This window comes from Malaclemys terrapin, chromosome 6 (genome assembly GCF_027887155.1).
Source record: "Malaclemys terrapin pileata isolate rMalTer1 chromosome 6, rMalTer1.hap1, whole genome shotgun sequence".
Classification (NCBI taxonomy): domain Eukaryota; kingdom Metazoa; phylum Chordata; order Testudines; family Emydidae; genus Malaclemys; species Malaclemys terrapin.
In genome coordinates, this window is record NC_071510.1 from 90,373,288 (window position 1) to 90,400,322 (window position 27,035).

Sequence of the window (27,035 nt, forward strand, 5' to 3'; positions counted from 1 at the left end):
TTTCTTAAGAACATAAGAACGGCCGTACTGGATCAGACCAAAGGTCCATCTAACCCAGTATCCAGTCCGCCAATAGTGGCCAATGCCAGGTGCCCCAGAGGGAATGAACCTAACAGGTAATGATCAAGTGATCTCTCTCCTGCCATCCATCTCCACCCTCTGACAAACAGAGTCTAGGGACACCATTCCTTACCCATCTTGGCTAATAGCCATTAATGGACTTAACCTCCATGAATTTATCCAGTTCTCTTTTAAACACTGTTATAGTCCTAGCCTTCACAACCTCCTCAGGCAAGGGGTTCCACAAGTTGACTATGCGCTGTGTGAAGAAGAACCTCCTTTTATTTGTTTTAAACCTACTGCCTATTAATTTCATTGGTGACCCCTAGTTCTTGTATTATGGGAATAAGTAAATAACTTTTTCTTATCCACTTCCTCCACATCACTCAATTTTATATACCTCTATTATATCCCCCCTTAGTCTCCTCTTTTCCAAACTGAAAAGTCCTAGCCTCTTTAATCTCTCCTCGTATGGGACTCTTTCCAAACCCCTTATCATTTTAGTTGCCCTTCTCTGAACCTTTTCTAGTGCCAGTATATCTTTTTTGAGATGAGGAGACCACATCTGTATGCAGTATTCAAGATGTGGGCGTACCATTGATTTATATACGGGAAATAATATATTCTCCGTCTTATTCTCTATCCCCTTTTTAATGATTCCTAACATCCTGTTTGCTTTTTTGACCGCCTTTTAACAATTATAGTAGTTTAGTTCCAGGAAGCATGACCTCATGTCCTGGATAAGAAACAAGTTCTCTTAATGACCTTTTGGAGCTACTGTATACATTTCCAGTCCTCCTATTCTGTCAGCAAATTCTTTGGTTCAAGAAAATAAAGGGAACTTTCCTTCAAGGGCGTTTTTCACCTTAACCATCAGTAACAGATGCCTTTTCCCAGTGAACAACTCAATTAACAGATATGTTTAAATGGAGATTCTTCACTTCATCCTCATATCTTAAGATTGCTTTATAGCTTTTATCTCTTCAAGGTTACATATTTGCCACCAGAGATTCCAGAGTCTGTTTCTTTCTTTCTCTTGTTCTTTTTCAGCATTAGTATTTTCAGTTTGGTGATTTTCACCAAAGTAATGATTACAATAGCTGCTCTGTGTTGAGGAAAGAGGCTATCCTGCTTGGATGATTGGTTTGGGAGGGCAGTAATACCAGCAGAAGAGGAAGCTGTCCACAAAGTGAAAATACTAGTCTAAGGATTTTTAGGATTTATTGTCAACCTAGAGAAGATGTGCCACCTGCTAAGGGAACAGGCAATGGTCAGGCAAGTAGCAAGTTGAGAATGCTACTTATTACGAAAAAGATACTTGTTTTACAACTACCTTGTCCTCCACAGCTCTGCTTGTCTGTTTCATCCATCTATCGTGTCTACTCATAAACCTAGAAAGTAAGCTCCCTGGGGCAAGAACTGTCTTTTTGCTATGTTTTTACAGTGGCTAGCCCAATGGGACTCTGATTAAGGCCCCTGTATACTGATGTAATTCAAATTATATATAATGAAACAGCTCATCTAGGGGCACTGATGGTCACAAACATAGAAAAGGAATTTTAAAACTGGAATTATAGGTAACGAAGGAATAAATTGTTTCAGAAATTTCAGAAACAAATGTTAATATAAATTAATATTTCTCTGGCACCCTGAGGCCCCTGTCACAACTGAAGTCCCATTCCACTAGGCACTGTTCAAATACCTAGTGAAAGGCAGTCACTGTGGACAGGACACAGCGACAGAGGAAGTGAGTTGCCCAAAGTCACACAGGAATTTAATAGAGTTGGATTATAACCCAGGTCTTCTATTGTCTCAGTCCAGTGTCCACTAAATAAACTTATTTCCCAATTCAAAAGTGACTGAATAGATTACGATCAAAAAGTGAAGATTTCTTTTCCCCCCGCTAAGAAGTTTTCATAATCTTTTCTTGCATTTTGCTATTTTAAAAACACACAGACAAAACAGCTTAATTTTAAAACTTCAGTCTTGTTTTGTGTGTGAGGTGGGGAGGGAGTCCTGAACAAGGATTGGTGACTAACATATCTGTAGGTTTAATAATTAAGATAAGGAAGGCACCATGAAAATAACATACTGAACATGTACTGAATGTTCATTATCATAAACTTCAGAAAAAGACAGTTTGATTTTTATACAAAAAGTTTACATATCTGCCAAAGAGCATGGAATTCAGGATGTGCACTGCTTAACAACTACTTCCTACAATAATTCTATTTTTTTTCAATTCCTCATCAGCACATTGGTATCACACATGCAAATAATGATATAGCCAACATATACGCACATCCCAAGAGGATTAAGACACCGCGAACCACAGAAAGGGGCAAATGAGGCAGTATCAAGATGCTAGGGAAAAACAAACAAACAAAAAACATAAAACAGGAATTTCTGCTCCTTCTTCCAAATGTTGGAAGAAGGCTGAATACAAGGCACTCTTATTACGCTCGTATGAGATTCCGTTTTGAGAAATGAAGAGAGTGACCTGCAACAAACTACACCTCTACCCCGATATAATGCTGTCCTCGGGAGCCAAAAAATCTTACCGTGTTATAGGTGAAACCATGTTATATCAAACTTGCTTTGATCCGCCAGAGTGTGCAGCCCCGCCCCCCCAGGAGCACTGCTTTACCACGTTATATCAGAATTCGTGTTACATCGGGTCGCATTATATCGTGGTAGAGGTGTAGTACATTAGAAAGGAAAATCAAATCAGCACTCGTCAAATAACCCTTATAAGTATTAGCAATGCAAGATATACACCATGCTAATGAGTAATTGTCTCTTGGGTAGATATGGACACCAGTTTAGAGCGATCTACATTAACTTGTTTTTTTAAGCTTACTGATGCAGTGACGTGTGAGAATGCACATGCATATTATATTATAATCAATGTCACTCAGAATTTTTTCCTTGGTTTTGTGTAACTTAGTAGAGATTGATACTATTTGATTATGAAAAGCAGAAATAATTTTAATAAGTAAATCACAATAATATCCAACTGGACAGATATTCCATCAGGAAATATTTTGAAGGGGGTGGGCACAAGGGAACTGTTGTAACTCCTTGATCTGGACTGAGGCTGGCTCTACACTTTCCTAAGTGTAGAGTGGATGCAGTAGTGCAGATAATCTGGTTTAAGGGAGCTCTAAGGAAAGCAAAGGTAGGGTCTTCTGGAAGGCCTCAGGTTCTCTGGAAAACCAGGTAGTTCAGTGAGAAAACCTTTCAGGAGTTTCTCTATTTCAGTATGCCCTATGAACTACTGCATACACTTTGAACAACAGACTGCGAGTTGTTAGTATTGCGGCACTAAAGACATCAGGAATACTAACTGGGATTTCTCTGGGAAATGTGAGCAACTTACCTCCCACTATGAAAGTGGACTTTTATTTTCAAGCAGGCCAGCATAAAATTTCACATACTCCACAAGGTGTTTCTCAATATTGCTGGTAATCTATGTGAATTTTCTATACTCTAATAATAACTGTTTTATTTTACCTCTACCGTATTTTTCTAACTTTCAATTTTTAAAATGTTTGTCATAAAATATTAGTTATATGGCAGAGAATGGAGGAAAAGATGAAAGAAGAATGTGGGTGAAAATTACAGTTGTAAAAAAGAGTGTGTCACTGACTGAGCAAAAATTTTCCTCATGAGATCTAAATATAGAAATTTTCTTCCTTAAAAGAAAAAAAGTAAACTGATCTTCCATGTAAATGTTTTGGTTTCCTACAGGGAAAAAATTCACTCTGATATGACAAAAGAGAAGAGAAAATCTGAACATTTTACATTGTGCAGTAAGGTTTAAAAAAAAAAAAAAATCTAAAATTTCTCCCTTAAAAAAAAAATTAATGGGTATCACAAAGCAGTTTAAAAACTTGCTTCCAGGGTTGCCCTTCTCACTTCTCCATATTATAAAGGCTGGATTCAGAGAATATGTAAATATTACCTTAACACTATTGAGTGTCAAAGCTATACAAGATATTAATTTGGTTCTAGCTCTTCATAAATCATCCTGACTGTTCAGGGGGGAAAAGAAATAACCAAAAAAAACCCACCAACTTCCCCCTCCCCCCCAAATTTTTTTTTCCACATCTCTCGGGTATTTTTAAAAAACAGGTTTACTTACTTTTGAAAGATGATGTTCAGAGGAAAATCCCAAGCCATAGACAGTATTCGCCCTGCTGTCTGCCCACTGGCCAAACTTCTGGGATGTTTTAGTAAATGTCATGTTGGGGGTGATAGTGCTATTAATTATTGCCTGCAAAGAAAATGTAATAGCAGTTGTAAGAAGTTCTCACCACATTTTAAATAATGTAAGATCCATCAGCAAACATACAGATATATCCAAATATTTGGGTATAGTTACATGGTCTCAAAAGAACTCTTTAGCAAAGCCATATAAACTGGTAGCCATGATTTAGAGGTGATACAAACTGTTCCAATCACATCTAAGTTATTAATATGCAGAGTGGCACTTTTTTCTAGGAGAGATGCCAATGGGGTCAGAAGGAAAAAAAAAACAGATTTTGTGATGGGTACGTTGATGCATCATTCTAAAGACATACTGCTAAGACAGCTGTTGTCTTACACTAAAATAAAAGCTTCGAAATGTGTGTTCAGAAACACAATTTTGTAGTTTTCGGTACTCTTCTTATTGTTCCTTTATGTGAACATGGCTAGCATTAATGAGATAACACCTAACTATAAGAAAAAACCTCACATCTCTGTGTTTTAAATATCATAGAATATCAGGGTTGGAAGGGACCTCAGGAGGTCATCTAGTCCAACTCCCTGCTCAAAGCAGGGCCAATCCCCAACTAAATCATCCCAGCCGGGGCTTTGTCAAGTCTGACCTTAAAAACCTCTAGGGAAGGAGGTTCCACCACCTCCCTAGGTAACCCATTCCAGTGCTTCACCACCCTCCTAGTGAAAAAGTTTTTCTTAATATCCAACCTAAACCTCCCCCACTGCAACTTGAGACCATTACTCCTTGTTCTGTCATCTGGTACCACTGAGATGAGTCTAGATCCATCCTCTTTGGAACCCCCTTTCAGGTAGTTGAAAGCAGCTATCAAATCCCCCCTCATTCTTCTCTTCTGCAGACTAAACAATCCCAGTTCCCTCAGCCTCTCCTCATAAGTCATGTGCTCCAGCCCCCTAATCATTTTCATTGCCCTCCTCTGAACTCTTTCCAATTTTTCCACATCCTCCTTGCAGCATGGGGCCCAAAACTGGACACAGTACTCCAGATGAGGCATCGCCAATGTCGAATAGAGGGGAATGATCACATCCCTCGATCTGCTGGCAATGCCCCTACTTATACAGCCCAAAATGCTGTTAGCTTTCTTGGCAACAAGAGCACACTGTTGACTCATATCCAGCTTCTCGTCCACTGTGACCCCTAGGTCCTTTTCTGCAGAACTGCTTCCTAGCTATTTGGTCCCTAGTCTGTAGCAGTGCATGGGATTCTTCCATCCTAAGTGCAGGACTCTGCACTTGTCCTTGTTGAACCTCATCAGATTTCTTTTGGCCCAATCTTCTAATTTGTCTAGGTCCCTCTGTATCCTATCCCCACCCTCCAGCATATCTACCACTCCTCCCAGTTTAATGTCATCTGCAAACTTGCTGAGGGTGCAGTCCATGCCATCCTCCAGATCATTAATGAAGATATTGAACAAAACCGGCTCCAGGACCAACCCTTTGGGCACTCCACTTGATACCGGCTGCCAACTAGACATGGAGCCATTGATCACTACCCGTTGAGCCCAACGATCTAGCCAACTTTCTATCCACCTTATAGTCCATTCATCCAACCCATACTTCTTTAACTTGATGGCAAGAATACCCTATCAAAAGCTTTGCTAAAGTCAAGGAAAAATACTACAAGATAGAATAGTTCAAGGAGAATTACAATATATTGTGGAATATTTGGAAAAGCAGACTCTCCGGAAGGAATAAGAAACTGGGATATAGTTTTTTTCTGTTTGTTTGTTTTTTTACTATCTTTAGTAAAGCAGGGTGGGAACTGTACACCATCCTAAACATCTTGAACAAGAGAGGCACAAGGTGCGGGAGGTAATATATGTTATTGGATCAACTTCTATTGACAAGAAAGACAAGCTTTTGAAGTTACACAGAACTCTTCCGGTCTGTGAAACTTAGGGCAAGATCAACACTTAAAATGCTGCATCTGCTCAGATGCACCGCTATAGCATTTTAATGAAAATGCTCCACAGTGACGGAAGAGAGCTCTCCCGTCAGTGTAGTTAATCCACCTTCCCAAGAGGCATTAGCTATGTTGGTGGAGGAAGCTCTCCTGCCAAAATAGTGTGGTCTACACAGGAGTTAGGTCGGTATAACTATGTCACTCAGGGGTGTTGATTTGTCAACCCCCTGAGTAATACAGTTATACTGATATAAGTCTGTAGTGTAGATCAGACTTTGTATCACAGCTAAATACAAGATAGAACAGATTGTTTAGCATAAATAGTTAACACATATTTCAAGGGACCATTCAAGATGAAGGCCTGTTAACGGGCCATTTCACCTCGAATGGTTCCTTGAAATATGCGTTAACTACATGTGCTAAACTATCTGGCTCATCTTGTATTTAGCTGTGACACTAAATAAGTTTCCAGACATGAAGACCAGCTCTGTGTGGCTTGAAAGCTTGTCTCTCTTTCCAACAGAAGTTGATCCAATAACAGATGTTACCTCACCCACCCTGTCTCTCTAACGTCCTGGGACTGACATGGCTACAACTACACTGCATACAAAGAAACTTTGTGTCAAGGTCCCCAACTCAGAGCTCTATGGTGGCCAGAGTCTTCTACCATAATTATGTCAATCTTTCCTTTTTACAGGAGTGGGAAGAAAAATAATATCTCCTAAAACTAGTACATTTCTGCTGAGAAGTTCTTATTGGCTTAAAGATATACTTAGTGATTTCAAGGGCCTAAAAATAACAACAAAACAAAACCCCACAACATGCCGGGGGGGGGGGGGGGGAAAGAGGGGTGGGTGTGAAGACCTGGCCACACTGAAGTTGATGGGAGTTTTGCCATTGACTTCAGTGGGGCCAGGATTTCACTCTTGTCTCTTACCTCTGTCTCTATGATCTTGCCTCTCTGAAGTTAGATCAATTAACTTGCTCCTTTGAAGGGAAGGGATGCTACATTCTTTTCTAGGACCTCTGAAACAACCTACATTGTCCTTCTATACTGAAAGAAGGACAGGAGATACTTGATATGGTTTTATTAAGTCCGCAACTTTATTATTAGATGTCTGGGACTACCCCGCGGGGCGGGGGTGGTGGGAGAAGTGTACAGTACCTGTAACTCTCCATGATCGTACAATAGCTACCCGGAGGCTTCCGCCAGCCCCTCCCTTTTTCCATCCAGGTCCTCCAGCCAACGCACTGCTGGGACCTACCATCCCCCTCCCCCCAAATGAGTGTTTAGGTGGGCTATAAAGAAGGGGGGGTGGTTCCCTGCCATGCCAGTCATATGAGCCCTAAGCACATCCTCCCTCCTGGTTCCACTGTTTAACCAATACCATCTAAGTCCTTTACAAAGCCATCTATCTGATCACTGTATCCCTTCCCTATGCACTGGACATCCGCCCCACACTTACATAATGAGCTGGGACATCATAAACTTAACTCCCATCCCATCTCACCATAACAAAGCCCTTCCTGAACCCGCTGTGGGGAAAGTGACCCCCTCCCCCCCCCCCCCCCAACACACACACTCTCCACCTAAGCCAATCTGGTGGTGAGGGGAAAAATTCCTTCCCAGCACTCCTAGAAACGAGCAGCTAGTACAATGCCCACTGGGGATGAGTCAGCATCGCCATGCTGGCCCACTCCCTCTTTTGTAGCAGCTTCTGAGCCCCTCTCTCACCTCCCCCCCGTAAAGTGCTATTCCCCTTCCCCCAGCAAGTTGGATAATGCCCCTTACTGTTCCTCCCCCTCCCCACTTAAGGTGTGGCATGGTCATTTGCACTCCTGAACTCTCAAAAAATGTCTTCAGTGCAGCACCATAATAGAAAATAAATTGTGTAGTCCCCAGAAACAATTCCTTCTCAGAACAGTAGTTTTTCCTAAGACTACCATAATGGCAACATCAATTTCGTGTATAACAAATCTGAACTATTTTGGAGTTTACCTGTACGCATTAATAATTACTTCATATAAATCAATAAACAAAAGATACGTAGCACTTACATAGCACTTTGCATATTCATAGCACTATAGAACACCTGTTCTGAGACTTTTGCAAAAGACTAAATGAAGAACTAATCACCATTTTGCACTGGAGTTTATCATCCTCCACATGACTCAGAGTAAGCAAAACCTGATTAAATTGGGAAGTCGGTATCCACTAGTTTAAAGTAACAATGCTACATAAACCATCTATTCTTTCCTCTTCTCAATTGAAGAGGGGTGTGCTTTAGGTCTTATTCGGTGCATTTTACAAAAGCATCTTATTAACATATGGTCCAGATACCATTGTGTGTGGAAGCTACAATTTGGAAATTAGAGAAGGCTGAATTTAAAAATATAATTGGCTCTGGATGTACAGCTGATTCTTTAGAAAGAGTATGACCTGCTGCCTGATCAGTTCCTGAATATGAAGGTTAACTTCTTCAGGATTAGAAATAAAGACTGCTACAGAAGCCAGCTATTGCTATCCACCTCAATATCAGGAAGTGAATGCGTACTCAATAGTAGCCTAAACTGTATCTTACCTAACATATTACGTAATAGGAAGGCCCGTTTTAAAAAAATACCTTTTACTTTCTTACCTCTCTTATTAAATTCCTTTTTTAAATATGCGAATGTGGGCTGCTAGACAGAAGGTTCACACTTTCCCAGCATTCACCATCTCTTCCTATTCTGGTCTTTCCTTGTTCCGGTCTTCTTTCAAGGAAACTTATTTGTTTATGACCCTTATTACTGTAGCAGCCCAATGACAGAAAATTTTAACTAGGGTGAAAGATCTTAAAATCTTCAGAGAGTATGCTGGTAGTGAAATAGCACGGGTTTAAGGTTTTGAAAATGGTACGCCTCTGTCAGACAGGGTGAAGTAGCAGTAAGCATGGAACATTTACCTCTTGAGCAAATGGAAGGAAGATATGCAATTTATTTTTGAGTGACAGACTGTGTAGAAAAACCAGAAGGAACTAGAAGAGGAGCTTTTAATATACAGGAGACTGATGCAGTGTGACTTATTTCACTTAACTCTGGTCATTCAATAGCCCTGCTGATGATGGTACCCAGGAAAAACCTTAACGATGTACAATAATGCAAAATAATGCACATTGGAAAACATATTCCCAACTATACATACAAATGAGGTCTAAATTAGCTGCTACCACTCAAGAAACATCTTGGTGCCATCGTGGTTAGTTTTCTGAAAATATCTGCTCAATGTGCAAGAGGGTAAAAAAAAAAAAAAAAAGCTAATGATAGGAACCATTAGGAAAGGAATAGATAAGACAGAAAATATCATAATGCCACTATATAAATCCATTGTACACCCACATCTGGAATACTGCATGCAGTTCTGGTTACCCCCATCTCAAAAAAGATATATTAGAATTGGCAAAAATACACAGGATGGCAACAAAAATGACTAGTGGTTTGGAACAGCTTCTGTACAAAGTAGAGATTAAAAAGGTGGACTGTTCAATTTAGAAGAGAGATAATTGAGGTCGATAAAATTATAAATGGTGTGGTGAAAGTGAATAAGGAAGTGTAATTTACACTTTCACATAGCACAAGAACCAGGGGTCACACAATGAAATTAACAGGCAGCAGGTTTAAAACAAACGTAAGGAAAGTACTTCACATCATGCACAATCAACGTGTGGAACTTGTTACCAGAGGATGTTGTGAAGGCCAAAAATATAACTAGGTTAAAAAAAGAATTAGATAATTTCACAGAGGATATGTTCTTGATGGCTATTAACCAAGATAGTCAGGGATGCAATCCCATGCTCTGGGTGTCCCCAAACCTCTGACTATTAGAAGCTGAGACTGGACAACAGGGCTGGATCATTCAATAAATTGTCCTGGTCTGCTCACTCCCTCTGAACCATCTGGCACCAGGTCACTGTCAGAAGACAGGATAGTGGGCTAGATGGGCCATTGGTCTGACCCAGTACAGCCATTCTTATATTCTTAGTACACTAAAAACCTGATTCTTATGCACCAAAATCCAAATAGAAATCTGGAATGAATGGTAGCGGCAATCTAAGAAGAGGCTCAAGTGAAAATTGGGATGGAATATCCTCAGACAGTCAATACAAAAATTCACTTTTACTCCATACCTCATATCGATGATCCAATAGAAGGCATTGTACAGGCCACTCATAGGATCACACATGGTCTTAGTAGGGATTGCCCATAAAAGTGTGTTTTGCATGCAGCAAAAGCGCACACTACTTTCTATATTCTCTCAGATTTATTCCAATTGATAGCCATGTCTTTTGGTCTGCACACAGAACCACTCAAGGCTCTGCCCACTCCTAACACACAAAGGAAGAGTAGCAGCCTCACAGAGGCTTTTCTCCATGTCCCCCACAATGTGAGTAGCTTATGGGCAGGGCCGGTGCTACCATTTAGGCAAAGTAAGTGGTTGCCTAGGGCGCCAAGATTTGGGAGCTCCAAAAAGCAGTGCCCCCAATTTTTTTTACATCGTTCCTACGCCCCCTCCCTGAGTGCACAGTCGCCCCTCCACTTCTCCTGCCTCCCAGGCTTGCAGTGCCAATCAGCTGTTTGGCGCTGCAAGCCTGGGAGGGGAGGAGAATTAGAGCAGGGGTGGTGTGCTCAGGGAGGAGGCGGTGGCGTGCTCGGGGAGGAGGCAACGCAGAGGTGAGCTGGGGTGGGAGCTGCCACACAGCTAAATTGTGTGCTTAGCAATATACGTATATTACACACACACACACACACACACACACACACACACACACTTAATGGGCGGGGGACAAGACTAAATATAGCTTAATTCCTAGAGATACATCTGGGTAATTATCCTGAATTTAAGATTCAAACTAGAAATTCAATCTTCCACTAGTGCATTATTTACACAGGTAGAATGTGTGTATTTCAGTGTTTGCAGCAGTACCCAGCTCAATGGGACCTTGATCCTGATTGGGGTTTCTGGGCAACAAGTAAAAAATTAAAATTAAAAAATAAATAGCAGCAGCAGCCCATGTATTTTCTGCCAAGATCTCAATGAGTACTGTATTATTGATGGAATGTTTGAAGAGGAAATGATAATTATTATTGTGAGCTGCCCCCATACATAAATACACAAAAGAAAAGAGCCAATAGATAAATATAGATATTACAATCTTCAAATGCTAGCAGTTGGAAAACACAACTCAACAACTATTTTGGGACTGTTGATGCTGTTACACAATGAAGCCTCTATACATAAAGGGAAAAAAATGGTGAACATATGAATAAGGATTAGTGCTGCAAATAGATTAAACACATCTAGGTATAAGAAGATTATTTAATTACTACCTTTGCTCTTAACATAGCACATTCCATCTAAGATCTTCAAATACTTTGCAAACACTGGCGAATTATAGCTCAACAGTTTTGTGAGGTAGAGGAGCATTATCCCCTAGCGAAATGGAGAGAGATACCAAATGACTGATGATCACACAATAAGTCTGTAGCAGAGTCAGGAAGAAAGCCATACATCATTCTCCCTTCTATGTGAACAAGGGCTAAGTAGAGTAGCTGCAATAAAAATAAATACTAGAGAAGTCTGCTAGAATTCTTTTGATACCCCCTTCTAAACTTGCCTAAAGTGGTGTCATACAAAACATCCATTTAAAAACCCTACAGGTTTCTATAAAAATAAGGTTTTCATTTTTTTTTTAATTTAAAAAACATCAAGAATGTTATTTAAGAAATGCAGAGGTTCACATTTTAGGTTTTATTAAAAAAAGAAAATACACTAGAAACTGCACTTTGCTCAAATCACACTACTCAATTTGCACTACTTTAGTGTCTCCCCCTACCTCCCAAAGCTGGTGGCTTTTTTAATTATGCAAATCAGATCCAAATAAAATCCGAAGCAGAAAAGGCTGTCAATACAGATGTGAGCGTTATGTTGATTTGGGTATTTAAGCAAACTGATATTAATACAATGTAAACAGAACTTTGAAGCAAAATATTGTCATATTACTATTGATAGATACTTAATTTATTATTTTGTCAATGTAAATATAAAAACATCTGTAAGCTTCATTTGCATCTATTGTAATTTTCAGAGTTCTGTTGTTATAAGCTTTTGTTCACCTTACATATCTGATATGAAACCATGTCAATTTTGGTCAGAACTTACACTTATTTTTATTCAAAATTATCTGTATGCAAATTTATTTTACTAGGGTTAGCCTCTGATCTCTGTGACCAGGGCCAGCTCCAGGCACCAGCCGAGCAAGCTGGTGCTTGGGGCGGCAGATTGAACGAGGCGGCATTCGGCCCAATCCTAGGGTGGCACGGGCGCTTTTTTTTTTTTGGTTCCGCTCCGGAGGACGGAAGCGCCCTGCAGCAAGCCCGGCAGGGCACTCCTCGTCCTTCCCTCCCCGCCGATCAGAGCGGAGCCCGCCCTGCTGTAGCCCTGGCCGCCCCCCTTCTCTCTCTCTCCCGCCCGCTCCCTCTCCCCCCACCCCCCCTGCTAGCCGGTTCCCCTGCACCCGCACTCTGGCCGCGCCGCAGGTTTTTTCTTTTGCTTGGGGAGGCCAAAAAGCCAGAGCCGGCCCTGTCTGTGACCTGGTGACTTCAATGGGAGCTCATGTGGGCATGAAAGCTCATCCAAATAGAGTTTGACTCCTTCCATAGTGCTCTATCCATTGGATCACACTGCCAAACCCTACAAAGTTTTTACAAAACACAGTAAACCTCAAGTAATACAGAACATTCATTAAGGAATTAAAACAAACTCTACTGCATCATGCAATTAGCACTGGAATAGGCCTTAAAACGTTGGTTAAGATACACGTCATCTGTGCCCCAGAATTCTTGGGTTGTTTTTGCTATACCCCTATTTTTCAATTCAGTGACCCCCACAGAAGTTAGACTTAATTTACAAAAAAGTTGCTTCGGGAAAAATTCCAGCTTTTAATTTTTGAATTATGCTTTGCACTTGTGTAGTACCCTTAGCCCACAGATTTCAAAGCACTTTACAAATATTTAAAAGCTCAACTCCATGTGAGTATTTTAATATGTATTTTCAGATGGGTAATATGAGGGACAGACAAGGGTCTTGGTCACATCACACAATAGAACAAGATTCCTGATTCTTAGTCCTCTAAATCCAGGTACTAGACAATTTACAATGCCTAATCAAAATATGTATTGAGTTTTGATAAGAGGTTACTTTTGAAAGCATTATAGGAGAAAAAAGTCACCATTTTCCCCTCATACAGAAAATGGAGGATTATATGCCAAACAAGGATTTACTGAGAGATTATGATCACTGAACAGATGTCCTTCATAATGCCAAGGAACTAGTTATATTAATACTCCATAGAAAACTAAGCTGAAAACTGATATGATCATCACCTACACAACTTCCAGTATCTTTTACAGTAAATGCACTTTTTGAGATTGCCCAGTGACTAAAAGGCAATTCCTGAACTTTGGTAATAGATTTTTATATTAATGTATTGACAACAGCATTTTCTCATGAACAATTAAACATTGTAAATAAAAGCGTTCCCATTTTAAAACTTCAACAATAAATTTCCAGTTGGGAGAGATTGTGACATAGGACACATTTCTAAGAATGTGTGTGAAATATGCCAGACTGAAACATAGTTAAAAAGTTGATCAAGCAAGTCAAAGTAAATAATCTTAAAATAAATAGACTTACCTTTGAGCCATCCAAGCTGATTATCCTATAGACATTTCTTGTGCTGTCATAGAAGTAGGACACAGTAACAGCATGCTTGCTGGTGGGAACCCAGTTCTTCTTAGTGTTTGGGTCAATCTGGAAGACATGAGCTCGGGTGCTGAAGATGGGTTGTTCCCTGAAGGACAGAAAGTAAAAGTGATGAATCTGGTTTGGACATAGCATGGTTTTTTACCTTAGTGATCTGACAATTCTGACCATCGGGATGTACATATTTTGCTTTGCATGAGTAATTTTCCTCCACAAAAATTGTTATGTGAAGTAGGATACAGCAGTTTTAAGTGCATTAACACACAGAGAAGGGTAAGATTTTTAAAACAAAATCAGTGGCCAGCCGTAGAGTCAGATAAAAAAGGATACACAGTAGATATCTAAATATAGATTCACCACTGATCCACCACCATCTCAGCTCCCACCCTCCATCTGTCTACCCCTTTAAACACTAGCAGTCATTAATACCAGTGTAATTACATCTCAGTATACTGAGCATTGCAGAGTGCATGGACTTCAAATCCTTCTTTTCCTTAAAGTTCTAAATACTCTGATTATTCAAGAATGGTCTGTCATCTGAAACTGAACTGGCCTGCTCGATTTAATTAAGCTACAGAGGACATTCATTGGTGATAGGAACATGTGTTGTGAAACCCTCATCCTTTGGAGTTTATTACTTGAATGTTCTAACAGAACCATGTAGTTAGCCAATGGCAGCACAGTTCCAAGTGAAGTCTGGGGAGAACATGAAACAGATCAGTACAGGATGCCAGTCCTCCACACAGACACCACTGCATCCACAGTATTGGGTCATCCCTTCCTCAGGATTCATGGGGTTGGAAGGCTGTTTTCCCTGACCAAAATACAGCAGCTGAACGCAGAAGCTAAAAGTCATCTTCCTCATCATTGGTCCTCATATCATCCTTTCCTTCTGAATCATTTCACTTACTCCACTTGTCTAGCATATCACGTTTAAACTTCTGGCCTTCATTCAATACCTGACCCAAAATTTGCTGCATCTACACCTGAACTGAATGCAATAGAATTTTGCAATGGCACAAATCCAGTTCTCTCCAGTGTTCAGAAGTTTAAAAACCCATAAAAACAAAATTTTTACAAATTTTTATAAACAGCTATTTGGGAAAGATCCATTTTGGAATGGGGAAAAATACTTTGGCATCATAAATCCAACCTTTAGGTATACTGATAACTACTATAAGAACAGCAGGCCAAATACCCAATAGGAGCACTGTTCCTATTCAATTCTATCAAAATGGAGGATTTTCTCCCAAATATATCATGAGTCAGTACCCTGGTACGTAAACTGTAGGTATTTACTGTTAAGTACAGAGCAGTGCCTATCAAGTTTGCTTGCACTGTTTTTAATGCTTTCTGTAAGTTAAAGCAAGACTGCTCTTTCCATCTTGTACGTTGTAAAGCTGTCTGTTCACCAGAAGGGAGAAGAGAGGAAGCTTTAAAAAAAATACAAAAAAAACCCCCCACCAATCCCAATTTATACAACACATTAATCCATGCAAGAAAGAAATAGTAGCTAAACATAGTAGTAAATAGTACAGCCCTATTTGGTTAAACTAGTTGTGACAAACAATTTTGCCCAGATATCCTGCTGATTAGAATCTCTTACAGTGTCTAAAATGAAGAAAAAAAAAAAAAAGCCTTCTCAGAAAGATCAAAAACCTGAACCATGCCCGTTTTCTGCTGGCATGCTTAATTTTTAGATATACCAAAAGTTATGCTAAATTGAATGCGCAAGGGGCATTTGTCAACAAATCCAGTATTACATTAGAATAAATCTTTGCTTCCAAAAACAAATGGAAACTATTGAAATGTTATTTCTAAGGGGAAAATGTTACAGAATCTCAACTAGTCATTCAACATTAAAGCCTTTCAAAAGTTCCAGTAAAATAAAGTATTTTGTATTCATCTACAGTAGCATTAAAGCATAAAGTACATATAAATGTAAGTAGCTCCTATGTTATTTACTAAGGGCATGGCTACACTTGCAGATGTAGAGCGCTGTGAGTTAAACCCGTGTTCAGAAAGCGCAGTAGGGAAAGTGCTGCAGTCTGTCCACACTGACAGCTGCTTGCAATTGGCGTGGCCACATTTGCAGCACTTGCAGCTGCATTGGGAGTGGTGCCTTATGGGCAGCTATCCCAGCATGCAAGTGACTGCAATGTGCTTTTCAAATGGGAATGGGGGGGGTGGGCTGGAGTGTGACAGGGAGTGTGTTATGTGTATGTGGGGGAGAGAGAGTAGATGGGGGGGGGCTGAGAGCATGTTAGCATGCGGTCTTGTAAGTTCAGATAGCGGCAGGCCCCCCCCCTCCCTCCCACACACACAGCATTCCACACTAATCTGTCTCGGAGCAGATAAGCAGCCGGCTGTCAGAAACGGAGATTTCAAAATGGCATATCTGCATTCCTACAACAAGTTCAAAACAATTAGAAGAGTGGCCACTTGACCTAAGGGGATTATGGGACGTTTCCGGAGGCTGATCAGAGCGCAGTAATGCAACACCTCATCCACACTGGCACTGTGGTGCTCCAGCGGGGGCGCAGCAAACATTATTTCACTCGCTGAGGTGGAGTACCAACAGCGCTATAGCCGTGGAGTCAGAGTGCTCTACGTGCCTTGCCAGTGTGGACGGGGAGTGAGCTAGGGCACCTGGGGCTGCTTTATTGCGCTGTAACTTACAAGTGTAGCCAAGCCCTAAGACATTCAGATACAATCAGCAGCTAACAAGTTTTAGTACTTGCTTCTAAAACTGTATACAAGACTCATGGCTTAAGCTGGTTAAACCTCTCTTCTGAGAGCTTTCGTCCAGTAGGCCACGCTGCCCTATCTTTCTTTCTAACTTGGAAATAACTACGGTTAAAACAGTAATCAGTAAATTTCTACCTATGAGGTGATGACGAATATGTGTTTTAGCTAGTTTTGGCACCAGTATTTAGTGTGTTAAGCAGCTGATTTCGGGGCTTTTCTGCGCATCAGTGATATTGTATGTATGCTCACAGAATTCACTGATGGTTTACTGGATCCATCGACAGTAAACATTTCAGAAAGACTGAAAAACATCCTATCTTCTACCTAAATGTAGGCCCACACATACAAACTACATGAAACCTGAACAAAGTTAGTTCTGGCATTTACGTATATAGTATAATTAAACTGTTGTACTATCATTAATCAGAACCTCTTAGAGAGCATTTTTGTAGTCATATAGCTGAAAAGCAACTTATGTGCAATATAGATGAAGTATTTTCTATAAGTTCACAGCTAAATAACTTTTCCCCCCAAAGTCATTGCATTGTAGGGTGACCAGACAGCAAATGTGAAAAATCGGGACAGGGGTGGGGGGTAATAGGAACCTATATAAGAAAAAGATCCAAAAATCGGGACTGTCCCTGTAAAATCAGGACATCTGGTCACCCTATTGCATTGTTACATATGACAGCAGAAGTGAGTAACCACCACTGTTAAATATAGATCGGCATGGGTTTCAATTTTAACTCAATGAGTTCTGAGACCTCTAAAATTTTGCAACAAAAAGTTAAAAAGCTACGTGCTTGTCTGCATGGATTGCTTTAAGGGAGAAAAGAAGAACTGTTTTTATAAAGAAAAGGTCTACAAGAACAGTTAGTCCCATCCTCCTCTAGCTATCATTTTCCTATTTTACGCTTGCTACTGCCTCTTTTACTGCTCCTCCACTATTATGAAGATGCTTTCTGTACTCATTAAAATGCACAAACCAGGAGTAAGGCAAGAGCTAGTTACTAATTACTAAGAACATTAATTCTTTTCCAGAAAAATCTTGACAATGAGCAATGGAAAGTGGAATTTTAAAGAAGTGGCACAGTATTCGAGTTTAAATTTAATTTAAGTTCATCTGCATGTGGCAGACACACCTAGGCTAATCTGCTATCCTTAAATCACTTTATAGTGCCCAGATATTCCAATGGTCTCTACAGACTCACGAACTTAGGCCTGGCCTACACCTAAACTAGCTACGTTACTCAGGGTGTTAAGTGAACCTAAGCTCCAGAGCAGACACTTCTGGGTCAACAGACGTATTCTTCCGCCTTACTAGCTACCACCTCATGAGGAGGTGGATTTACTACAGCGAAAGAAAAAAAACCCTTCCATAACTGTAGCAAATGTCTACACTAGAGCTTGCTCTACCACTACAGAGTTAGGTCAACATAAGGCAGGTTATGTCGACCTAACTATGTGTTTACACCACGGTTTCTCAAACTTCATTGCACCGTGACCCCCTCCTGACAACAAAAAATTACAAGACCCCAGGAAGGGGGACCGAAGCCTGAGACCCCCGCCCTGGAGGACACCAAAGCTTGAGGGCTTCAGCCCAGGGCAGTAGGGCTTGGACTTTGGCTTCAGCCCCAGGCCTCAGCAAGTTTAACAGCCTTGGTGACCCCATTAAAACAGGGTTGCGACCCACTTTGGGGTCCTGACCCAGTTTGAGAACCGCTGGTCTGCACTACAGCTTTGCTTCCACCAATGTAAGTGCCCTACTACACCAACATAACTGTGACGTTGTGCAGTCTATATGGTTTTATAAAAATATGATAAGTGAATATAATGTAACTGGGATATGCTTCATGCAAAAGGTTTCTTGTAAGGTATCATTACAAAGCTTATAATCTACTGAGTGTGATCATCCTATTTGTATAAATGTACCACTCTTGTATCTGAAACTAGAAATATGAAATACAACTCTGAAGGCCTATTGTAATTATGCAAAGTGTGGGCCATTAATGGTGGTTTGGAATCTGAATGACTCCCATTAACCAGGACCATTGTCTGCAGATGGCTGTGTTTTACCTGTGAGTCTTCCTGTATGTGTGTGTGCTGGCAAGTGGGTAATGAAGTCTTGCAGTGACATGTGATCATATCACCTGAACTGGAATCCATCTTTAACCTGGTGCTTTTCCAGTGGGGGGGGGGAGGGAGAGAGGGGAACCCAGAGGGACAAAGGATTCCCCCCTTATGCAAAAGATATATAAAGGGGTGGAACAGAACACAGAGGAGAGAGAACAGCCATCATGAAGAATCCCCTAGCTACCACCTAAGCTGGAACAAGAGCAGTACCAGGGGAAAGAATTGTGCCCAGGCCTGGAAGGTGTTCAGTCTGAGGAAAAACGTTCTGAAGCATCTCTGAGGGTGAAAATTATCTGTATTCAGTTTGATTAGACATAGATTTGCGCATTTTATTTTATTTTGCTTGATGACTTACTTTGTTCTGTCTGTTACTACTTGGAACCACTTAAATCCTACTTTCTGTATTTAATAAAATCACTTTTTAAATATTAATTAACTCAATGTATGTATTAATACCTGGGGGAGCAAACAACTGTGCATCTCTCTCTATCAGTATTATAGAGGGCGAACAATTTATGAGTTTACCCTGCATAAGCTTTATACAGGGTAAAACGGATTTATTTGGGTTTAGATCCCATTGGGAGTTGGGCATCTGAGTGCTAAAGACAAGCACACTTCTGCAAGCTGTTTTCAGGTAAACCTGCAGCTTTGGGGCAAGTAATTCAGACCCTGGGTCTTTGTTGGAGCAGACGGAAGTGTCTGGCTCAGCAAAACAGGGTGCTGGAGTCCTGAGCTGGCAGGGAAAACAGGAGCAGAGGTAGTCTTGGCACATCAGGTGGCAGCTCCCAGGGGGTTTCTGCAATCCAACCCGTCACAGTAACAACTCCATCTCCACGAGAGGCATAGGGTTTATGTCCGTATAGACACTGCATTCCTTACATCAGCTATTGGCTCCCCAGTCACCCTGCTGCCAGGTCTCCACTCCAAGCCAGGCTGCCACCCAGGCTCTTGGCTTGGGCTGCTGCCTGGGCTCCCCACCAGGAGGCCTGCTGTCTCCTGGGCCCTGACTCCCTGCTGTGAGCATGGCAACTGATTGGACTCCAGGAGCGGATCTCCCTGCTAGAGGTGAGAAGTCCCAGGTGGCTGTCCCCTACCCTGGCTCTCAGCTAGGAATGGGGAGGTGAGAAGCCCTGGGTGGCAGCTGGGCTCCTGGTGGGGAGCTGGGAGCCCTGGCTCTCAGCCTCCCTCCCACACCGCCTCTCTTCAGTTGGTGGAAGTGCTTCTGGTGAGGACGTGCACCACCAACAGAAGGTGGGTAGTGTGGACAATAGCCACTGAAGTAATTACTGCGGTTGGTGTAAGTTAACCTAATATAGGTTGACTTAAGATTGTAGTATAGATGTGCCCTACGACATTACTGCAGCACCAGCTGCAGGGCCATAGCTGTGCCACTGTAGCATCTGTAGTGTAAACAAGCCCTTTACTTATTGCAGTGCCTACAAATTAATAGACCAGGATTTTTAACAAGATGTTAACATATATAGGGTGACCAGAAAGCAACTGTGAAAAAATGGTTCAGGGGTGGGGGGTAATAGGCGCCTATATAAGAAAAAGTCCCCAAAAACGGGACTGTCCCTTTAAAAATGGGACATCTGGTCACCCTACATATATAGGAAGAATATCTGCTGGTTGTTTCCAGGCTTCAATTATAGATGGGTTGGTCCCATCTATTCTTAATTTCAAAGTAGCTGAGAATGTTTGCATGAAGGCTCCCTCTCAGCTATAGTTCCATTTCAAACCCTGTCAAAAATTCTGCCCCAGAAAATATAGACTAGTTAATATAAGCACATAAAGCTTGGTCTATACTGGAACTGGTAAACGCTTCTAGACAGGAAGCCCAAATTTACAGGCTGGAAAACTATAATCCCTTTTCTGTTTATTATCTCTACCAGTGTGCATGAGTGTCACACATACAGTCCCCCTCCCCCCCAAAAAAGTTAGAAATAGGTCCATCGCTATAGGAAAACAATGGGGAAACAGTCTCCCTAACTCACTCACAGACTCTTAGCTTTCCTACCTCAAAGAGAATTAAGACCATCTACAAATTTTATTAATATGCAATTTGTCTCCATCTCCAGAACATTAAAGGTGTTAAAAGGCCAGACTTAACACCCCACTAGACTGACCTCCTCCCAAGTTGATAAATTACCACTTTTATTGTTGTTTACAGGCTTTCAGCCCATTTTCTATCAGTGTGACAATTCTCATATTCACACTATTTTAAGTTAGTTTTGACAAGCCAAATTTGGGAGACCAAGAAATATTTTACTACAATCCAGTTTTTACCTCTGTCATTTGCCACTGATCCATGAGTGCTGTAATTGTAACTATCAGTGTAGTTAAATGTATGTGGCATAACTAGAAAGAACAATGTTATTAAGCAAGCTGGAATTTGGCTAAGACATCAGAGAGAAAACCTTATTCTTACGAAGACTGGCATGGAGATTTTAGTCAAGACCTCATTTGAGCTGAATATGAGGGAAGAGTGCCATCTACTGAAACAGCAACACTCTTTGTAACACACAGGCTTTTCTTTGACATTTTCCATCCAATGAGTGGGTCCAATCCTGCTTACCATACATGATTGGATAATGACAAAGTACACAACGGTATTGTTGAAAGCCATATATATCCTGTAATTTCTTAGGCCTCTCGAATCTTATTATGCCTGAAAAATGTGTAACATCAGAAATGGAACAGGTATTAGTCTATATTTGCGGCGCAGAAATATCATTTGGAGCCTAAGCGTTTGTCTTGAACGCAACAGTTAGCTTGAGATAGTACACTTGAGTTAGCGTATTTCAACTGAAAGCAGCCACACAGTGATATGATTAGCAGAGAGACTGGGTTAGCAGCTGATGAGTTTTAACCTAAGGTACTGCATCCCCACTACGTTACTAGCTTTATGAACTAGCTGGAGGTTGTTGCTAGCCCCAAAATGTGGAACACCATGCATATATGGGATGCAATTCATTGTAAAATGCATGAATTCTTGGCATGCTAGCCACATGGATATGTATAAACTAGTATCCCGCAGAACTGTGGACATCAGAAACAACTTTGGTTAAATTAAGTAGATGAATTTCATCTTGAAATTAGGATGTTTTTAATCCTAGATTTGTTTTCTTTGAGTTTAGAATAGCTCAAAATCCTCTGAACTTTTTTGATACTACAAAGAATAGAGAATATGTTATTCTTTTTCAAGTGGCAAATTTTGTGAGAATTCAATGCTCAAAAGGTGTCAAATGCACAACCCTGGGGACTGAGATCCTATACTCACAAAATAGATGTAGAAAGGGCAGACTCAATGGCAGTGCTCCATCAATGCAACTTAATCATGACTTGGAGGGGCCTCTTCTAACAGTAAGAGACTATTCACTCTCCATGCCCCTTCAATCCTTGGCCTCTTCCGCAATTGCCAACGAGTATGCAAATAAATGGATGGAGTTGTGGTAATACATTGTGGGACACGTACAACTGTCCACTATAAATTGAACTGACCCCGTGAAAATGTATGTCAGATAAACAAGTGAACAGCCATCCCATAGCAACAATTGTTTACTATTAGGGAAGGCTGCATTTCAACTTCAAATATGGGGGGGGAGGGATAGCTCAGTGGTTTGAGCATTGGCCTGCTAAACCCAGGGTTGTGAGTTCAATCCTTGAGGGGGCCACTTGGGAATCTGGGGCAAAATCAGTACTTGGTCCTGCTAGTGAAGGCAGGGGTCTGGACTCGATGACCTTTCAAGGTCCCTTCCAGTTCTAGGAGATGGGATATCTCCATTATTATTTTTTTTTATATTATTACTTGCATTTTGGCAGAACTTATGCCACTGACAGCACATATACATACACACAAAACTTAAAGTGGCTATCTATGGATATATAAAAAGACAACATTTTGAAAAAGCTAGCACAAACACTATCACTTTCTTTCGAGCCACTAGGTCACTGAGAATCCAAGCATAGACAACCAGCTCTAAAAACAATTCACTGAATTTTTGGAAAGCACTTACTCTATTTCTAGATAATGCTGCACTAGTACCTATCATCTGATATTGCTGAGTATAATTGCTATTAAAAACAGTATTACATAGGATTAGGGTCTTGTTATTTTACAACCTTTATGGAAGCAACTACAATATACAGAGACATTCCCTGTACAGAAAAAAAGAAGGTATTTAAAGATAACAAACATTAATCATAAGGATTAAGATTCATTAGACTATCTGAAAGCTTATTGGAGGCTAATATATCCGGTCTATTAAATTACAGAAAAAGCTAACAGATTTTGCTTTTTATACTACATACACCAAGTAACGTGTCAGAACTTTAAATGACTAATGACAATCTTAAAGATACAACTGCTTTTTTAGCTAGGTAGCCATATTAATCCTATTTCTGCAATCTGTCACTCAATAAAAATCTGGAAGCTATAATCAAACATTGGTATAGAAAATCTTTTCAATACCATCGATTGACTGACAGAGTTTTGTCCTAAGTAGTTTTACACTTTAATTCTTGCAGCTATTCAATCTGAAATGGTGTTTGGCATGCAAATCTTCAGACTTGCTGACTGTCAGTAATTTAAAAGAAAGATAGTGTCTATAAAAGCTGAAAAGAATTTAGAAAAAAATTAATTTTCTCACTAAAGTTTCACATTTACAAGCAGTTTTTAAAAGTACGCTCTAATTCTATAGGGATTTCAATGACTCAAGTTTTGGTTTCGTTTTAATTTAAAAGTTTGATTAAAAGAGAGGAGTGCCACAATATGTCATCTTGATTAATTTCCTAGATTATGTAGACTATACTTTCCCATACGTTATCTAGTTGCATAGGTCTTCTAATAGTTGAAGTTTTATCACTAAGAAAGTTGGAATATAACTAAAATGAAAAACTGAAAATATTCACAAGAGGTGGGCAGTGATATGAGGGAGAAGTTGGCAATCTTGGATAGTTTTATGAAAATTAAGAAACCAAAACATTTACCAGGCATATAAATTCCTATGTGTGTGTTAATCATTAATAAGAGAAGCCTCAATAGCTGCTTTTTGATGATGGGTAATCACAGAAAGGAGGTTTCACTGATGTGCTGTACTTTAAGCACTAAACAGCTGTCAGGCCTGCTGGTTTAATCAGCTTTAGCTGGCTCTAGTGCTTTCCTGCTCCAGCTGTAAGTCATGGTTTAGTTTAACAGCATGTTTAGATTTATTATTTTAAAATAAGTTCTCTGAAAAGCTTTTACTTTAGCAGAAACTCTGATACCTACCGTTACCTCTCTTTTATAAAGGACAAATTCAAAATTATTAAGAAGAGTCCAACCATTTCCCCCGCCCCCATTCCATCTTCTTCCTCATCCTGTAAATTTGTTATTGGCTCCTCACCTACTCCTGCATCATGAATTTGCTTTCAGTTTCAACCACTTTCTTCCTCCCCATCTGCTCTGTGCTATTGGCTCATGCCTGAATTGAAAAGTATACAGGGATTTGAGTAGAACAGGGGAGCAATTTAAAAGAAAACAGAAATATGTAGCATGATACAAAAACAGCTGAGAAGCCTATCCTCCCATGAAAACATAGGTCATACTTGGTCTATATTTGAATTATTGAAAAAATTCCCCATTTTGACAATTCCCTTAGACGAAAAGTAACTTTAAAATATCTGAATTTCATGGAAAAAACTTCTGACTTTGAAAGGGAACAGAAATGGGCCTAATTTTTGCTGAATGTTTGTAGGATTGATTATGTATATATTTAATAGTTAAATTAGCTGGGCTAAAGAAAATATATTTGTGTACAGTGCAGGTCCTGTTAGCAGTTGTGGGAAGGCCTTGAAAGAATATGGTTTAATTGGAAAAATTGGACCTGAAAGGTAACTGGTAAGATAGGAGGAAAAGTCCTTGGCAAGAAGGCCCCGGTTAAAAGGGATTATATCACTTGTTGAACAATAAAGGAGGTGTTGAGCCAGTAGTAATCCCTAACATACCACTACCCAAAATTGGTTCTTAACTAAAGTTAGCAATTGGCAGTGACATCACTTGATTGTTAAAAGGTATGTAATATAATTACTAAGACCTGCTAACCAAGCTGGAGCCAGCCAACATGGGTTTAAGCCCCCCTGGGTCTAGTCCTTATGTAAGTATTTGATCACTTCTTATAAATGTTTGTTACTGTATAGGTGTAGTAATTGCTTAGTATTTAGGCTTTTGGACATGTTTAGAGCAACTTTATTAAATCCAAAGGCCAAATGGTATTTATAAAGGAATTTATGGTTACATTAATGACTTATTCAGTATGAACAATTATATCAATAAATTTCCAATAGCCTCCTTCCTATTTATGCAGGCTGAGTTATCTAAGTTTTCGGACTACATGGAACCACTAGGTGAACTGGTCTGATATCATCTACATATTGCTGACGAGTCCATGTTACACAGTTCTACCTATCCTTCACCACAGACAACCACACCACTACCACCATGTTGAATTAGATCAGCTCTTGGATAAAGAGCAGCTGGTTGAAGTTGAACCAAGCAACACAAAGGTGATGCTGATGGGCAAAAGAGGAAAGTATTTTGAAGAGTTTGAGGGCTATGATGCAGTCTCTGTTGATTGAAGATACACACCCACAATTGGTCAGTTCCTGTAATCTAGGTCAGAGTAATCTTTGATTCCTTGCTAACACTGAACTTTCACATAGCAGCGTCCACAAGTATTCTACCACCCTTGCTTGGCTAGAAAACTCTGTCCCATTCCGGTGGACAAAGACCTGGTCTCAGTTATTCACACTTCAATCACCTTTCAGCTGAATTTCAGAAATGTAATATGCCTCAGCATAAAGCTTCAGCACTTCTGAACTAGTTAGTTTCCTAACTTTGCAGCGCATCTTCTCAGCAAAGGAGGCTACCGCAAACATATCAAACCTGTCCTCCTCTACAGGCTTCCCAGAGAAGTTCAAGGTCTCAGTCCTTACCTGCAAAGCATTCCATTGCTTGGGCTCAGGATATATAGAAGATCATGTAAAGCTCTGGAATGCAGACCATGGTCAACAGCTATGTCCTCCGGCACAATGAAACTCTTAACAAAAAAAGTAAAGCTCATCTGTGCGTGAGACCGAACTTTATCTGGGGAGGTCCACAACTGCAGAATGAACTTCCCCAGGAACCAAGGACCATCACAAACCTCACCACTTTCTGCTCCAAGTAGAAGACGCATTTCTTTGACCTTGTCTTCTCTAATGAACATATAGCAAAGCTATATTTATATTAAAAAAGAGAGCCACTACCAAAACAAGACACTCCACTACACATTTTTCTCCCTCTGGGGAGTGGATGAGAGAACACTCACAACAATGTGCAGTTGTGCTGCTTTATGCACTACAGGAAGGTGTTCAGATATGACAATGAGCGCTGTATAAAAACCGATGTAGAACAGAATTAAAGTCCATTTAACACAGCAATACAACCACCACAATGCTTGTCTGGCCTAGTTAACAAAATGAATGAAAATTCAGCATGCAATATAAACTTAAGAATAACCATTCTAACATTTTAATTTGCCACAGGGACCAAACTGTGAGGGAGCCTTCAATTCATACTGAAGTCAATGCTAAACCACTTGCAGGATCAGACCCTATGGATAAAACAGTAGGTAGCACTAGGAATTTAAGGGGATCCAAAAATCCCAGAAGCTGCAACAAAGATATTGTCCTTCTATTTGTCATAATTTTAAAATATTTTTAATGATCCTTTATCAGCTTAGTCAGAGATATGAGCCAGGAAGATGACCCCATGAGCAACATTTTGAACGGACTGGAAGGGGGGCAACATGGCTGGCATTAAAGCCAGACAGCGGGAGATTTGTTGACTCTCATCATCTCATATTGAGTCTACTATAGAGACTTGGCAGTCTGAGCATAAAGGATTAAATCTTGGCATTATGGCGGCAGAAGAGGCGAGCCTCAGACAGTGCCTGGATGTGTGCATTGGGAAGGCAGAGTAAAAAGGACACACAGATTATGACGAGAGGGGCGGAAGGGGGGGAATCCATTGTCTTATCTACAATGAAGACAATCAAAAGTTTGGCTTTGGTCATGTTGAGCTTAAAATTG

The 27,035-nt window shown here is 40.4% G+C and overlaps 1 protein-coding gene across 1 annotated transcript in view; it reads right to left on the reverse strand.

Annotated features, from left to right (window-relative positions):
• The window catches only part of HOMER1 (homer scaffold protein 1), a 134,739-nt gene that overhangs the window by 75,708 nt on the left and 31,996 nt on the right, over window positions 1-27,035 (reverse strand). The window contains exons 2-3 of the mRNA XM_054032977.1: window positions 13,977-14,133; window positions 4,205-4,336 (exon numbers count right to left, since the gene is read on the reverse strand). Coding sequence (XP_053888952.1) covers window positions 4,205-4,336; window positions 13,977-14,133 — 289 coding nt within the window. The remainder of the gene's footprint in view (window positions 1-4,204; window positions 4,337-13,976; window positions 14,134-27,035) is intronic.